General features: G+C 45.1%; 1 protein-coding gene across 2 annotated transcripts in view; it reads left to right on the plus strand.

The window, feature by feature from the left end:
- The window catches only part of TOX2 (TOX high mobility group box family member 2), a 120,926-nt gene that overhangs the window by 99,467 nt on the left and 4,963 nt on the right, over positions 1-16,496 (plus strand). For both annotated transcript variants that reach the window (XM_032461206.1, XM_032461207.1), the window contains exon 4: positions 14,289-14,528. In XM_032461206.1, coding sequence (XP_032317097.1) covers positions 14,289-14,528 — 240 coding nt within the window. The remainder of the gene's footprint in view (positions 1-14,288; positions 14,529-16,496) is intronic.

Raw genomic sequence — 16,496 nt, forward strand, 5'->3', positions numbered from 1 at the left:
TCAGTCACACATGTACCTGCATATGTTCCTTTTCACATTCTTTTTTCATTAGGTGTTACTACAAGATATTGAATATAGTTCCCCATGCTATACAATAGTCTTGTTCTAATTACGGCAGTTTCGTGGTGGTTTGTCATTCCCTCCTGACTCTTCACAGAGATGCAGAAGGGTTCAGCAGTAGTCAAAACAAAGCAGACAGGCTGTGCTGACCCCCCTGTGTGGTGATAACAGAGCCCCCCTCTTAGGGCTGCCTGGCCCACGTTGCGCCCCTCCACCCTCAGCACCAAAAAGAGCTCAGACTTTGGGGTCAGACAGACCTGGGATGGGATCCAGGCCCTGCTGCATCTGAGCTGTGGACAGGGAGCAGCTGCCTCGCCTCTGAGACTCCATTTGCTCCTCTGTTAAGTGGGAACAGCAGCACTTACCTCACAGGTCTATTGAAAGGATCGCCTGAGACCAAAGATGAGAACGTGGCCCCTGAGTGGCAGAGCCATGTTGTCACCCACCAGTTTTGTGGTTAATGTCCCCATGGGGACATTACTGTGACGGCAGCACCCATCCTCCACAACTGTGCTTTAGCCTCTAAATGGAAAGTCATCCTTTGACATCTGCCTGCTGTCCCATCTCTCCCCTCATGGTCCCAGCGGAGCCTCCAGAAGGGGTCATTGGCCCTGGGTGTCTGTATTTCCTCCTCTGGCATTCACTCTGGCCTCAGGCCCCCACCCGCCCGTGACTACAAACATGCTCCACTTAGGCGCCCTGGTGGCCTCGACATGGCTAAAGTCATCGGGCATGTGCTGTCTCTGTCATAGCTGACATTTAGCTCTGTCAGATCAACTGGCCACCCCCTTCTTCCTGAAACGGTCTCTCTCCTCTGCTTCCTCAGTGTGACTGTGATGCTCCTGGGGTCCTCCACTGCTCAGAGCGTCCCCTCTTAGCCGACTTTGCAGGACCTTCCTCTCCCCTTTCCCCCCAACCCCCGTCCTCTCTCTCTCTTTCTCTCTTTCTCTCTCTCTCTCTCTGCCTGATTCTCCATTGTGACTGGATACCCTAGGACCCCAGGCCAGTTTCCACTGCTTGGTCCCCCTTGTCTAAGTATCAGACCATGTAACCAACCATGCCCACCCGGAGACCTCATTGGGATGCTGCTCTCAAGCTCAGCCTGTCTCCAGCTGACCGCTCGCTCCTCACCTGGCTGGACACGCCTCTTCTCCCACGTGACCAGCCGTGGCATCATCGGTGATCGGTGCCACCTTTGACCCCTTGCCATGGCCAGTCCCACATCCTCCCTCTCTCCCTTGATGTCTCTCATAGCTTCTTTCACTTTTCATCTACCCGAATCTGGGACAGTTGTTGTGTCGCTTTTCACGTGGAAGCTGCCGCCTTCCACATAGCAGCCACGCCGGCCTTTCTGAAATTCAAATCGCTTAGCTACCTTTCTGGGTTCCAGGGACCCTCGGGATGAGATCTGAACATCTTCATCTGGCATTCAAGTCCCAGCCTGGCCTGGCCCCTGCCTGGTTCTCTAAGCTCATCCTTAGCTGCCCTCCTCACGCCTCCCCACTGTCCTTCACCCCTACAAACAGACCGAGGCCTTTCTGGATGCCCCATCTGCATCTGACAGCCTCCCTGTGGCCGGTGGCTTTCCTTTCAGCACTCATCACCATTGTGACTGCATGCTGATGTAGGTGTGGAATTGATCAATGTCTGCCTCCCCCATGAGACCGTCAGCTCCATGGGGCAGAGACCACACCTGTGTTATTCACCATAAATCCCCGGTGTCCTGTATAGAGCCGGGCACGTAGCAGATACTTAATCAATACAGACGCAATGATAAGAGAGATGCAGTCCTGAGAAAGCTGCAACATCCTAAAAATAGAGCTAATGGGGGAAAATAAGGCTGGAGCAAACCTCTCAAGATCTGTGCAACTTTGTAACCAGAGCTCTAACAGAAAATCATAATGATCCTAGTATACATACCTGCACAAAGCTGCTTGCTGGAGAGACACCTGAGCAGCCCAGTGAGAGACGTTTCCTTGTCTGGAAAAAAGAGGTGGGCTAAGCGATAAGCGATACTCGGGTCTCCAGAGAAACACAACCAATAGGATATAGAGAGAGACATGCAAGAGGAAATTTATCATAGGAATTGGCTCTTGTAGTTTCGGAGGCCACAGTCGGCCATCTACAAGCTGAAGAACCAGGAAAGCTGGTGGTATAGTTCAGTCCAAGTCCAAAGGCATGAGAACCACGAACTCTGATGACTGAGGGCAGAAGATGGACGTCCCAGCTCAAGAGGAGAGAGAACTCGCCCTTCCTCTGCCTTTTTGCTGTACGCGGGTCCTCAGCAGATTGGCTGATACCCACCTGCATCAGGGAGGACCATCTGCTTTACTCAGTAGACAGATTCAAATGCTAATCACTTCCAGAAACACCCCCACTAACACGCCCAGAAAGGACATTTTACCAGCTCTCTGGGCATCTCTTAGCCCAGTCAAGATGATCCATCAAATTAATCATTGCCAGCTCTGAACCTGGGCAAGAGGGGAGGACTTGGGAGATCCTGAGGAGGTGGCATGGCCTGCCCTGGAGGCAGAGTAGATGTGGGAGACAAGGGGAGGAGTTGGACAGTAACTCACTCGACAAGCTTTCACTGAGCCCCTGCTAGGTGTCACGCGCTGTTCCAGGTGCTGGCGATACGATGGTGAGCAAAACACAGATCTTCACCCATGTCGACATTACATCCTGGCGGGGGGAGCAAGAGGAGAAAACCAATTAATAAAGGGGTCATATAGTGTGTTTACAGGTGATTGGTGCTTTGGAAGGAAGAAAACGAACAGCGGCATGAAGGGGTTCTGGAAGGCAAGAGCGGTGCGGGGCCGGGGCAAGCAGTGTATTAGGTGGGATGGTCAGGGAGGGTGTCATAGGTAAGAGGAGGTTTGAACAAAGACTGGCAGGAGATGGGGGAGTAAGTTGGGTGGGTGTCCCGGCCGGTAGGGAAGAACATCCTGTACAAAGGCAATGGCTAACTTACAGGGTGTCCCACGCTTGGCAGTATTGACATTCAGGGCTGGGTAATTCTCCATTGTGAGGGGCTGTCCTGTGAGTAGCAGGATGTTTAGCAGCATCCCTGGCCTACTGCCCACCGGATACCAATAGCATCTCCCAGTTGTAACAACTGAAAATGTGTCCAAATATTGCCCTAGGGGACATCACACTGAGCTTGAGAAGGGCCCTGAGGTAGGAGCGTGCTTGGGTGTGCAAGGGATGGCAGGATGTGCAGGTGCTGGAGTGGGGTGAATGGGGAGAGAAGGCCAAGGAGGCACATGGTGGTGGTGATGGCGGTGGTTGTTCTAGGAGCTTGCGGCTTGGTAAGGACTCAGGCTTTTACTTGGGTGCAGTTGGGAGCTAATGCAGGCTCCAAGCAGAGGGGTCAGAGCCTGCGTCCCAGAGATGGGAAGTCCAAGGACCACAGCCCCCGTTCCAACCCAGCAGAAATCTCACGCTCCCAGCAGGGCCATCCCAGACCCAGTGTCTCAGCAACATGTGTTGGCAAACCTTTCTCCAAAAAAAAACCAGCCCCAAAGAGGACAAATTGCTTTCCATTTACATCCTTCCCTGCTGGTGCCTTCATATTTATAACAAGATGATCAGTGTAGCCAGGAATGGGGCTGTTGCTTTAAAGGATAAATTAGTCTGACGCTTAACTCAATAATTAAAACTGTGATGGTGCTCGGCCTGCAGGGATAATGTACTATTATTATAGTCGTTTGTTTCAATTAAATGCTTGCTGATTTTACAATAGCAGCTGGGCACCTGTGCGCTATAGCTATTACTCTGAACAAGACATCTCAAATTTCAGGAGAAATTTGTCAGCGTGCGAGGGATCTCCCACCAAGCATGAAAGTTTATTAGAAATACTGACGTGGCTTCGGGGCGAGAGGCAGGCACTGGGGAAAGCTTCCTATGGGCTTTCTATCTCTTTTGTGCTGGAATTTTTTTTTTTCCTAAAAGAAAATAGTTTTCAGATATTTGACTCTTAAAGCCTGAGGAAACGTCAGAGAGCGGTGTGTCCCTGAGAAGGTCAGTGTAGGGGAGCTTTGGGTGTGACTCCCCACTTCATTGATTTGGGGTGCAGGAGACTAAATAATGCCCCCCTAGATGGCCGTGACCTAATCTCTGGAGCCTTTGAATGTTACCTTATACAGCAAAAGGGATTTTGCAGATGTGATAAGGTTAAAACCTTCAGATGGGGAGATTATGCTGGATTATTTGGGTGGACCCTATGATGCAAGCATGAGTCCTGATTAGAGCAGAGAGGAGTGTACAACACCCAGAGTAGCTGATGTGACGATGGAAGCAGAGAGAGAAAAGGCCTTGTGATGTGGGGCCACCAGCCAAGGAGTAAGGACCACATCCATTCTGGGGAAAAAAAAAAAAAGCGAGAAGACAGATTCTCTCCTGGAGCCTCCGGAGGGAATCAGCGCTGCCTGCACCTTGACGTTAGTCCAGTGAGACTGATTTTGCACTTCTGGCCTCCAGAGCTGTGAGATAATGAGTTTGTGTTCTTTTAAGCCAGCAAGTCTGTGGTAATGTGTTACAACAGCGATAGGAAACTACTATTCGGGGTCTCTGGTACAGATCAGAGGGCTCCCCAGAAGCTGTCAGTGCACAGACCTGGGTTCTGACCCACCTCTGCTTAAAGCCTGGGGCCATCCCCTTAGCACCTGCAGGCATGGTCCCTCCACCCCACTCCTGCACGGGGGCACTAAAAAGATCTCAGTCTTGGAAGACAGCCAGACGTCCCTACTACCCAGCTGTGTGACCCTGGGAAAGTCACTTACCCTCTCTGAGTTTCAGTGTCTTTATTATAAAATGAGGGTGATAAGAGTGTTTATGTCAAAAGTTTGTTCATGAAGCTCCTGGCACAGTACCTGGGACATAGCGAGCGCTCACTCGGCATAATAGTTGGTATTGTTTTCATTATTATTACTGTTACCATCTTCCATAAAACGGGGACATTAGCATCTGTTGGGAAGAGCTACTGTGAGACTATGGAAAGGATTGTAAAATGCTGGTCAGTGGCTTGTTAATTTTCCTTTGGGGTTTGATTGTGCTCGGAAATTAAGGAGAAGTTTCTGGACCCTCTGGAGCTGAGGCAGAGGCTTCAGTGAGAGAACTGAGCAGAGCTGCTGTTGCCTCTGGAAAAACCTGTTCCAGTTCCCTGGGCAGAGCTTGAGGCTGTGTTGAATGACGCCTCTTCCCTGCCTCAGAGGAAGCAGGGCGGGTGTTCATTCTGTGAATCAGCAGAAGGCGGGAAGGAGAGAGATGTGATTTCTTATTCTCTCCCTGCCGTGTGGCACTGCCCTCAGCACCCGGGGTGCTCTCCATGGAGACTGCAAATGAAGGATTGTGAAAAACACCTCTGTGTCCTGCAGCCCTGAGAATCTATTAAGCCAGACAAACCTAATTACGTTCGCAGCGATGCCTTCTCGCTGCTTCCTCTGTTTCATCCTTCCTGGAGAGGATGCATATGTGGTTCCTGGACGTGTGCATGTGCTTCCAGGAGAGAAGCAGGAGGCTTGGTTCACTTGGTTAGCAGACGGAAGTGCCAGCTGAGGGCCGGGCCACCTGCCCGGGGCTGGGAAAGCGTGTTATGTATCTCGGCAGCTGGTGCTCCGTGCTCACCACAGTGGGCTCTGGGCGAGGCTCGGGTAAAAGGTGTGGCCAGAGGAGTCAGGAGCGGAAGAGATCAGGGAAAGCTTCTCTGAGGAGGTGATGTTTCAGGTAAGCCTCGAAGGCTGATGACCCAGAAAAAAGGACCAGAGAGCCAGAGTCTCTGTTCTTGGGAGAAGCTCACATATTCCAGGGGGAGCTCCAGGAAGGATCTGGAGAAATCAGGAGGAAAGAGATGGGGCAGATCTTTGTGGGATGTTCTACAAGGCTAGGCCCATGCTAGCAGGTGACAGGGGAGCTACTGAAAGCTTCTGAGCAGAAAGGAGACCTTATACTCGTGAAGGGTCACTCTAGTGGCCAGCATAGCACCTGGACTCAAGGAAGCCATGTGGGTGCAGGGTGGGGGAGAAGGGCTGATGTCTTCTTTCGGGGTCCTCCTAAAAGCAGACTCCGACACAGAGGTTTGGGTGCAGTAGTTTGAGGGGTGAGCCCAGGAAGTTCTGCAAAGGAAGAAGGGATGTGAGACAGAAAGGGAAGAGAGCCAGTAAGGGGAGGTTGATGAGCTGTGACCATCTGGACCAAGTGGAATCCTGCCGCAGACCCTCCGAGAGGCGCATGGAATGCAACTCAGAATTGTCCTCTGGAGGGGAGGGGAAGCCGAGCTTTTAATCCACAGACTCCTGCCCCTCAGGGACTGAGGGTCATTTCTGGGGCTTAGCACTTCCAGCCTCCTTGGACAGAGAACGCTCTCAGGCAGGGAGGCGCAGGAAACCAGTAGCCACTGCAAGAACCCTGTGAGGGGACCTGGAGGGAAGGCCGAGGGCAAAGGGGAGAGCCCGTCACAACACCTGCTGTAGCTGCTTAGGGTGAAAGGTGATGGTTACCAAACATGTTGGGCAGAGCAGGGTGCATCTGCCTGAGGACAAGGTCCTATGAACTAGGAGAGAATACTAGAAGGCGTGGAGGGATGGACATTGTCTGACCACTTCTAGGTACCACTCTGGCAAGCTCCCTTTTTTTCTTTTAAAGCCTGAAATTGGCTTTAGATGAAACACTTTCTTAGGGGGGACATGGAAATTTGGAATGATCTCTAGAGGATGACCCCCGACTTGTAAGCATTCATGCAGAAGCCACAACTCACCCAGGGGCTTGTAAGAAAGGAGGGAAGGTGGGATAAAGCTGGAGGAATGCCAGTGTGTAAGGGCTGGGCTGAAGAAAACCAAGAAGGCATGACTAGGAAGTAGCTGGACGCCAAGAGTCAGGCCCTGGACAGAGGGAAGGTGTCCTTCTCAAGGACTGATATGTGTCTTGGTAAAGGCATCATAGCTTAGCAAGAAAATGTGACCGTCTGAAGAAACCCAGCTCCACCTTCAGTAGCTGTGTGATCATGGGCAAGTCTCCCAACCTCTCTGAGCCTTGGCTTCCTCGGCTGGGGGTGATTATATTACCCACCTCATACAGTAGCTGTGACGATTAAATGGGCCATAGGTGCTACAGATGGAAAAGCTTAGCACTGCATATATTGGATGCTTAATATAAGTTTCTCCTCCTCTTCCTCCTGATGAGGATGGGGTGAGGATGATGAAGATGACAGTGGTATAGGTAGTAATGAGGGTACACTCCAGATAAGTTGCTGATGGGAGGGGAGGTCCTAGTGACAATGAGGGTAGACAGTTCTCTGCAGAAGTTTGGCTGTGCAGGGAAGACAGGTGGGACAGCAGTTTTTAGGAGACTTGGACCTCAGGGAGATTTTTACAGGAGAGAAGTGAGCATGATTTGATTTCGATGGGATGTAGCCCACAGAGAAGGGAGACCAGTTGCCCCGACAGAGAGTGACTTAGATGAGGCCCCTAGAAGCAGAGCCTGAGATGAGGATTCTTGTGAACATTGTTTATTGAAGGAGAAAGAATCAGGGTCCACAGAAGAAGAAGTCAAGCAAGGATGTGACCTCAGCCAGAGACTGGCCTCAGCCTGATATCTCAGGGAGCCCGGGGCACGCCCATCCTGCAGAAGAAGGGGGCTGTAGTAGGTGTTTTTATGCTTTTGCTGTGTTTTTATTTGTCCTTAGACACTTATAGTGATGTTTTATGGTTTGAACATGTACATAAATGTATTATACTGTATGCACCCTTCTGAAACTCTTCACCCATTATTGTTTTGAGTTCATCCTCATTGGTAGGTTATGGTTCCAGGCCATTCACTTGAACTCTGTACACAATTCCATAATGTGAATAGATCACAGATTTTCACCATTTCCTAATTGGCGAACATTTAGATTATTCCCAGTTTTTCTATAATTAAAAAAAAAATACTGTAACGACCCTTGTTGTAATGTATAATTTTTAAAAGATAGCATCGTGACTCTCATATAAATATAAAATGAAAACATGTCCATTTATTTAATTCATTCATTAATGAGGAAGCCAGTAAGATATTATAATCAGCTCAGAGGAGAATCTGATAAATAAGTATGTGTGTAGGCAATCAAGAATGCTGAAATAACATCAGAAATTGACACAACATTGTAAACTGACTGTACTTCAATAAAAATACATACAAACAAAAAAAGAATGCTGAAATAAATTTCCTAATAAATACAAAATGGGTTGATGTCTATAGAGCAAGAGTATACTGTTTAGACTCCTCTTTTCTACAGGGGGGGTTCAGTTGGTACCTCCACCAGGCAACATTTATTTACATTTTTATGCATTTTATGCATAAGAATCAGTTGCACTCCATTAGGATGGTTACTATCGAAGAGAGAGAGAAAGCAAGTGTTGGCGAGGATGTGGAGAAATTGGAACCCTTGTGCACTGTTGGTGGAAATGTAAAATGGTGCAGCCTCTATGGATAATAATATGGCAGTTACTCAAAAATTAAAAATAGAATTACTATATGATCCAGCAATTATATTCCTGGGCATATACCCAAAAGAATTGGTAGCAGGGTCTTAAAGAGATGTTTGTACATCCATGTTCATAGCAACATTATTCTTAATAGCTACAACATGGAAGCAATCCAAGTGTCCATCAGTTGGTGAATGGATAAACAAAATGTGGTATATGCATACAATGGAGTTTTATTTAGCCTTTAAAGGAAAGGAAATTCTGACACAGGCTACAACATGGATGAACATTAAGGACATTATGCAAAGTGAAATAAGCCAGTTACAGAATACTGTATGATTCCACTTACAGGTGGTACGTAGGGTGGTCAAATTCATAGACTAGTAGTCAAATTTCATAGCAGTAAAATGGTGGTTGCCAAGGGCTGCAGGGAGGAAGGAATAGGAAGTTATTGTTTAATAGATACAGAGTTTTCAGTTTTGCAAGATGGACAGAGCCCTGGAGATGGATAGTAGTGATGGTGGCACAACAATGTGAATATACTTAATACCATTGAACTACATACTTAAAAATGGTTAAGATGGTAAATTTTATGTTATGTGTATTTTACCACTATTTTTAAAAATTTAATGATAAAAAGATAAGTTGCACTAATATCATTTTTGTACAGCTTACAAAGTCGTAAAATAGCCTAGTCAAAGACAAAGGCACACATTCCTATAGAAACAGAAAACCGCGAGGTCCACTAGCCCACAGCCAGCATGCCATTGAAAGGAAACTCACCTGCCCATTTCAAAGTCTTTAAAATTTTCTGCAGTATATGTGTCTTCTTGTGTACCAGGGAAAGTTCTTTACAGTAAATATCTTGGAGTAGAATCGCTCGATTATAGGATATGTGTTATCAGAATGCTTCCTAAAATGTTTATCTAACTGATTTACATTCCCAACATTATAATTCTATAAATAGAAACCCAAATGGTATGAAAAGGAATTTGACCTCTCTAGGAAACAGGGCAGTGCAAATTGGGACAACTTTGGGAGCATTTCAGACTTAACAGATCTGCGAAAATTCAAAGTCTGCCATTATCAAGTGTTGGCAATATAAACTACTGAGTCAGGACTGTCTGGTGAAAGAATTTTAAAGCAGGCAGCCATGAAATAAAAAAAGAAGAAGAAGCAAAAAACAAGCCCTAAACACAGAGTCCCAAGGCCAATTTGCCCTTGAAGAAATAATGTTGGATTCTTGTTTAAGATTCGTGGAAGGGAGAATGTATACATACTGAAATGGAAAAGAGATATTTAGAGAATAGATTTTAAAACCTTCTATTCTTTATCTAAGTGTTTAAAAAAAATTGCCAGCTTTATTGAGATATTACTGACATTTAATGTAGGTTAAGTTTAAGGTATACAACGTGATGATTCGATGCATGTATGTATTGTGACATGATTACCACAATAAGGTTCATTAATACCTCATCCCTCACATAGTTACCTTTGTGTGTTTGTGTGCGTGTGGTGATAACATATAAGATCTACTCTCTTAATAACTTTTAAGTATATAATATAGTATTCTTAATCAGAGTCACCAGGTGGTACATTAGATTCCCAGAATTTATACATTGTATTTGTTGGAAGTTTACATCCTTTGACCACCTTCACCCCCTTGGCCCTGGTGTCCACCATTCTACTCTTTATTTCTTTGAGTTCAGCTTTTTTAGATCCCACATAGGAAAACATAAAGTGTTTTGTCTTTCTCTGTCTGATTTATCTCATTTAGCATAATGCTCTCAAGGTCCATCCATATTGTTGGAAAAGGCAGCGTTTCCTTCTTTTTTATGGCTGAGCAACATTGTACCACATTTTCTTTATCAGCTCATCTGTTCATGGATGCTTAGGTTGTTTCCATGACTTGGCTGTTGTGAATGCTGCTGCAGTGACCATGGACGGGGGTGCAGCTATCTCCTGGAGCTAGTGATTTCATTTCTTTGGGATAGATAACCAGAAGTGAGATTGTTGGATCATATGGTAGTTCTGGTTTTAAGTTTTTGAGGAACCTCCATACTGTTTTCCATAGTAGCTGCACCAATTTTACATTCCCACTGACAGTGTACAGAGGTCCCCCTTTGTCACACCCTTGCCAACACTAGTTTATCTCTTGTCTTTTTGATAACATCCATTCTAACAGGTGCGAGGTGATATCTCATTGTGGCTTTGGTTTGCATTTCCCTGGTGACTAGGGATGTTGTCGTCAACAACAGCACCTTTTCATGTACCTGTTGACCATTTGTATGTCTTCAAGGTGTCTATTCAAGTCCTTTGCCCATTTTTTAATCGGATTGTTTGTAAAACCTTCTACTCTTTAAAACAGTTCACTCTGTTTCTCAGGTTACTTTATGATTAATATAATAATCAAATATGTATTTCACAATCTATTATATTAAGAACTCGGAAACAAAATCTACCTATATGCCATTTACAAATTTCGCACTTAGAGTGATGCAAACAAAAATAAAACAGTGGAGGAATAGAGTGATAATTGCCATAGATAGAGTAGGATTTAAGATAGAAACATTAGTTGAGACAAAGATACTTTTTTTTTTTTAATTAACAAGGAGGGACCATAATGAAAATAGAGTATTCTGGAACATTTGTGGGAAAGAATAACTTCACATCAATAAATAAAAAGAAAATCTGTTTAAATTCTATAGAGAAGCTGACAGAGTCACACTAGTAGTGGGAGGCTTTAACTCATTTTTCTCAAGATTCCCCAGCTAAAGTAGTCAAAACAGTTTATTGAATAAACACATAGAGAAATGTGTGCATTCCAGAGTAAACATTGTTTCAGTGGTACACGGAAGTTTTACAGAAGTTAATATCTTAAGCCATAATGAAAACTTCAATACCAAAAAGATAGAATTCTAGGAGTCATGTTCTCTGACCACAATCCCAAAAGGATACGTTAAATATTCTTTTCCAAATAACTTTAGGGTAAAAAGGAAAATTAAATCTTCAGTTGTAGTGTATTTTAAAAGTATCTCTATGATACAGCTACAGTCCTCCTCATGAGGAAAAATCACTGTGACAGAGCAGAACTTCTAAGCATTAGCAGTCTTGACATTCTGGGACACTTAATTCTTTGTCGGGGGCATCCTGTGCGTTACAGGGTGTTTGGCAGCTTCCCTGGCCCCTGTACCTGCTAGATGTCAGTAGCAACATCCTATCCTCCTGGTTAAAAGCCAGAAATATCTCCTACACGGCAGAAGTGTTCAAAATGTTTGAACCCTTGCCCTAAGTACTTCTATTATTAAAAAAGAAAAAGTGAAAATAAGTAAATTGGTTAATTTGAAAAGCTATATAAAAAGCAACATATGATACCTGAAGTCAGTAGTAATAGAGGAAAGCAAAATTTAGTGAATGATCAGAAAAGCTGTCAAATTAATTTTTTAAATATAAGAACTGGTTCTTCGGACAGTTAAAAATACAGAAACTTTTGAGAAGGAAAACATGAAAAAGCAACACGCCTTCACGATATACAATTGAGAATGGCCATTTCAAACCACAGAGTGGGTTTAAAATATGACAATAGTATCCCAGTTATGTGCTAGTAGTGTTAAAAATGTGGATCAAGAATACGATTTTCTAGATACATGTGTACATATATATATGAATATAACCAAAGTAACTCAAGAGAACATGGAAACTAATTTAAACCAATTAGCCATGGGAAATACTGTGAAAACCAGTCTTTCAAAAAACCCTGGGCCTCAGATGGTTTTATATCTAAACTCTTTCAGTTCTCTAAGGAAAATATTATTTCTTTGTTATTTATACTCTTCCAGGACATAAAGAAAAAGAGAAACAGCTCGGTTCTTTTTCTAAAGCTGACCATAACACAAAACCCAACATCTGACAAAGATAACCCTAAAAAATTGAAAACCGAGAGACACGTAAAAAAGAAAGTTCCTCAGAAATGAAGAACGGCCAGACAAACTCAAACAAGTACATATATATAGACGAGGACAGGAATGTTCATATCAGACTCCCCTGAATTCAAGGCAAACATGAGATTAAAAAATGAAACACTTTATAATAACACGGAAGTTCAATCCATAATGAAGGTATAATTGCCAGCTTTCTTTTTCATAAAAACCAGCATCAGACTCCCAAAATAAACACTTTAAGCATTAAAGGGTGAGTTGGATGGGAGCAGAAAAGTTGTAGGCGACTTAGATAAACCAAAGAAATCGAAATAGTATAATCACCACTGGTAAGACGGTTATAAATTAAGTTATACAGTCAGATTAACCTGTAAGCACAGCTCATTCTTTGCCCTTAAATACTGTGAAGTGTATGCAGAATTTAAACATATTTGTGTCCTAAAGGAACCTGAATACATTCTCAGAAGTTCAACAGTATGGACCGTTTTCTTTGATCACTATTGTTACTAGAAATTTGTAGCAAAAGGGAAAAAACAATAAAAAATGTTAACCTCTTAGAAATTTCAAAACTCTTCTTAAATATCTATTCAATGAGAGAGGAAATGAAAACTAAAATTTAAAAATAAATACATAAAAAGAACAATAATGAAAATCTCACATGATGATGTCTGCAAAATGTTAAGGTCATGGTCAGGGGAAAATTTATTTCTAAACCTTGAGAATGAGAACAGTGAATTGAAAATGAGACTCAGAATTGAGGGGGAAGCAGGAATCATGAATCTTCAAAAATCAGAGGAAGAGATTAATAAGGATAAAATTAGGTATTGAAGAATTAGAAAACAGAGATGGAGTAGACATGATAAATTTGAGATTTGATTCTTTTGAAGAGGAAAAAAAAATCCCACAAAATGAAAAAAATTGAAAACCTGTGAGCTTGCCTAATGAAGAAAAAGTGAGAGGAAAACACAGATACTGGACATTAGAAATTAGAATTTAACCACAAATTCAGAGGAAATAAACATAATTATAAGAGTATGCAAATTGGTATGCCTCACTGAACAGAGTGTGTGTGGGTATATATAAAATTTTTAGGTGAAAAGTACACACTATTCTAAATGTGTTTAGTATGAGAAATGCCTGTATGTAAAAATAAGTAGCTTTCTTTATATTCCAAAAATAACCAGTTAGAAAATATCATGGGGAATAGTTAATGAAAAAATTACTGACCTACTGCGAAAAAAAGTACAAATTTTTATTAAGGGATTTATTTATTCTATGTATTTAACAAACCCTTATACAGTGTAGGATTTACTGTGTGCCAAGCACATTTAATCCTTAACAACCGTAGAAGGTGGGCTTAATCATTACCCGAATTTTTCAGTGAAGGAACTAAGGCACAGAGAGGTTAAGTAACTTAGCTAAAGTCACAGTGTATAAGCAGCAGAACCAGGATTCAAAATGCAGTCAGCTTCCAGTGTCTGTGCTCTTTGCTCTCATGCTGCATAGTGAATAAATGTAAAGATATACCGTGTTCCAGGGGGAAAACCCAGTATCATAAAATGATCTATTCACAGCTGGACTGGGCTCTCGAGCAAGGGCTGAGATGCTGACCATCTGTCCAAGGTGAGTATCAACAGAATGGCAAACTGTTCAGGAGCCGTGGGCCCCCCTACAGGTGCACTGAGTCATGCAGAGGTCAGAAGAGAATGGACGCTCGCCTCTCAGGGAGCCGTGGGAGAGCCACAGCTCAGAGTGCACCCCCTGCCCCAAGTCCCCTAACGCAGACGTAGTGGTCCTTTCTAACTCAACATGCCCTCTCCTCCTCTCTTAGATCCAGGAGATGGTCCACTCGGAGGTTGCTGCCTATGACTCGGGCCGGCCAGGGCCCCTGCTGGGCCGCCCGGCGATGCTGGCCAGCCACATGAGCGCCCTCAGCCAGTCCCAGCTCATTTCTCAGATGGGCATCCGGAGCGGCATCGCCCACAGCTCCCCATCCCCCCCAGGGAGCAAGTCTGCGACCCCCTCTCCCTCCAGTTCAACTCAGGAGGAGGAGTCAGAAGCGCATTTCAAGGTATGTAGGGGTGCAGATGCAAAGCCTAAAGATGCCTTAAGATGCCCTCCCATCAACAAGGGGACAGCCCCTGCATGGATGTGAGCATCACCTACCTCTAGAAAAGTCTAGAAGCGGGTAACTGTACCCTTTGCTGGAAAACAAGGGGGAGGAAAATTCTGGGGAAACATGGTGAAATCTTCCTTCTGAATGGTCAGTGGATCATTTCAGTGGCGTTGATGGCTTTGGCAAGATCCTCGGGGCCACGTATTTTGGCCACTTAGGAGAACCACAAAGATGTGTGGTCCAGCAGTGGGCACCTCTGGGCAGCACTGACTGGTGGCTGGAGCAGTAAAAGTGATTTGCTCCTCCAGGTGGGGCCGTGCCTTCCCCCTCCACGTCCCTGGGACCAGGGATGGTCCTGCCCTTTCAAGAACATGTCAGGGATGAGAGTTCACCACCTGTCCTGGCTGCAGTCTTTTCTCTACACTGACTCTAAATCTCCCTCCCTGCGGGAGAGGACCTTGTTTTACTGGGGCAGGAAACAGAGGCCAAGAATGGCCAGGGGTGGATGTGCTTGCCCAGAATCTCCCAGTGAGATGGTGGCAGAATCAAGACTTGGTCCCACAACTCCTGCCTCCCTTTCTTCTTCCTCAGGGCCTCTCACCCCTTTCCACGCGGTGTCCTTGCAGAGGCCTGGGGTGATAACCAAGGGGCTGGTGCCACCTAACAGAGTGGCTGGGGTGGGCGCCTCTGGCCCCTGGTCTAGCTCCATCCTCAGGATAACTTAGTCTCTAGTGTAGTCCAGGCAGGGGTGGTTTTTATTTTATTTTATTTTTTTAATTTAACAACCAGTTCTAAAACACTTCCAGGGGCCAGACACTTTTCTAAGGGCACGAAGGATGTGAATCCAAGTAACCCTCATCACACCCCTGTGTGGTAGGTGTTGTTATTTTCTCTGACTGGCCAATGAGGAAACTGAGGCACAGAGAGGTTAAGTAATTTATCAAATGTCACAGAACCAGGCATTCAACCGAGGTGGTTGCAGTCGGGCTCCAGCATATGCCCTCCCAACCACCTGCAAGGCCACGTCTGCCCAGCTCTCCGGTTACAAGGTGCACCCACCTCCCTGTCCTGTTAGAGTCTCGCCCTGGGGCTCACGGAGCTGAGGCTTGGAGAGGTGGGCGGCTGCAGAGAGACACTCAGGGCCAGAACCAAGGGGGCTGCAGACTGCCCCACACTGCCCCTCAGAGGTGCAGGCCTGAGTCCTGTCTGCTGGCCTGTGGTTTCCTTATCAATCCATGGCGTCACCTTCCTTTTCTTGATGCATAGAGCCATGGTCTTCAACTGCAGGATCCAGGGCCTTTGACCAAAATCCTTGGTCCCTAGGTGGCCTGAGAGTTCTAAACTGTGGTGAGCATTCCCACCCTCTCCCCACGCAGGGAAGATGCCCTAAGTCAGATGCTCACAGTATTGTGGTCCTGGAGTGTAACTGCTTCCGAGGCCAGGGTGAGGCCACACCTGATGACAGTTACGTTAACCTCACCCCATCCAAAAACTTCAAAGAGGGCAGGGGGATGAAGCCATGCGCTCCAAGTAGCACAGCTGAAATGTGGTGGAAGAGACCAGTCCTATGTAATCAATGATTATTTGTGCTCATAGAGGAGAGAGCTGTTAAGAAAAAAAAATAAAAAAACATATATATATATACACACACACACACACATATCTCCAAAACTTGGAAATAGTCCAAAAACCAATAACTGCACGTTCTTTCAATGGCGTATCACAGCATCGTCTAACAGGCTCATTCCAGAATTATCTGATTCTCTGGGAGAGCGTACCTTTGTTTTGATTCCTCCTTCGTTATTGATTAGGGGGCTTTACACTCCATACAGGGAGATGTTAACTTGGGGAAAAAGTGATAAAGATGTAAACAATTTTTGTCTGATTGCAAGGCAAATTAATTTTTCCCTGTGGAGATGCAAA

The sequence above is a fragment of the Camelus ferus genome, chromosome 19 (assembly GCF_009834535.1).
Source record: "Camelus ferus isolate YT-003-E chromosome 19, BCGSAC_Cfer_1.0, whole genome shotgun sequence".
NCBI classification, from domain to species: domain Eukaryota; kingdom Metazoa; phylum Chordata; class Mammalia; order Artiodactyla; family Camelidae; genus Camelus; species Camelus ferus.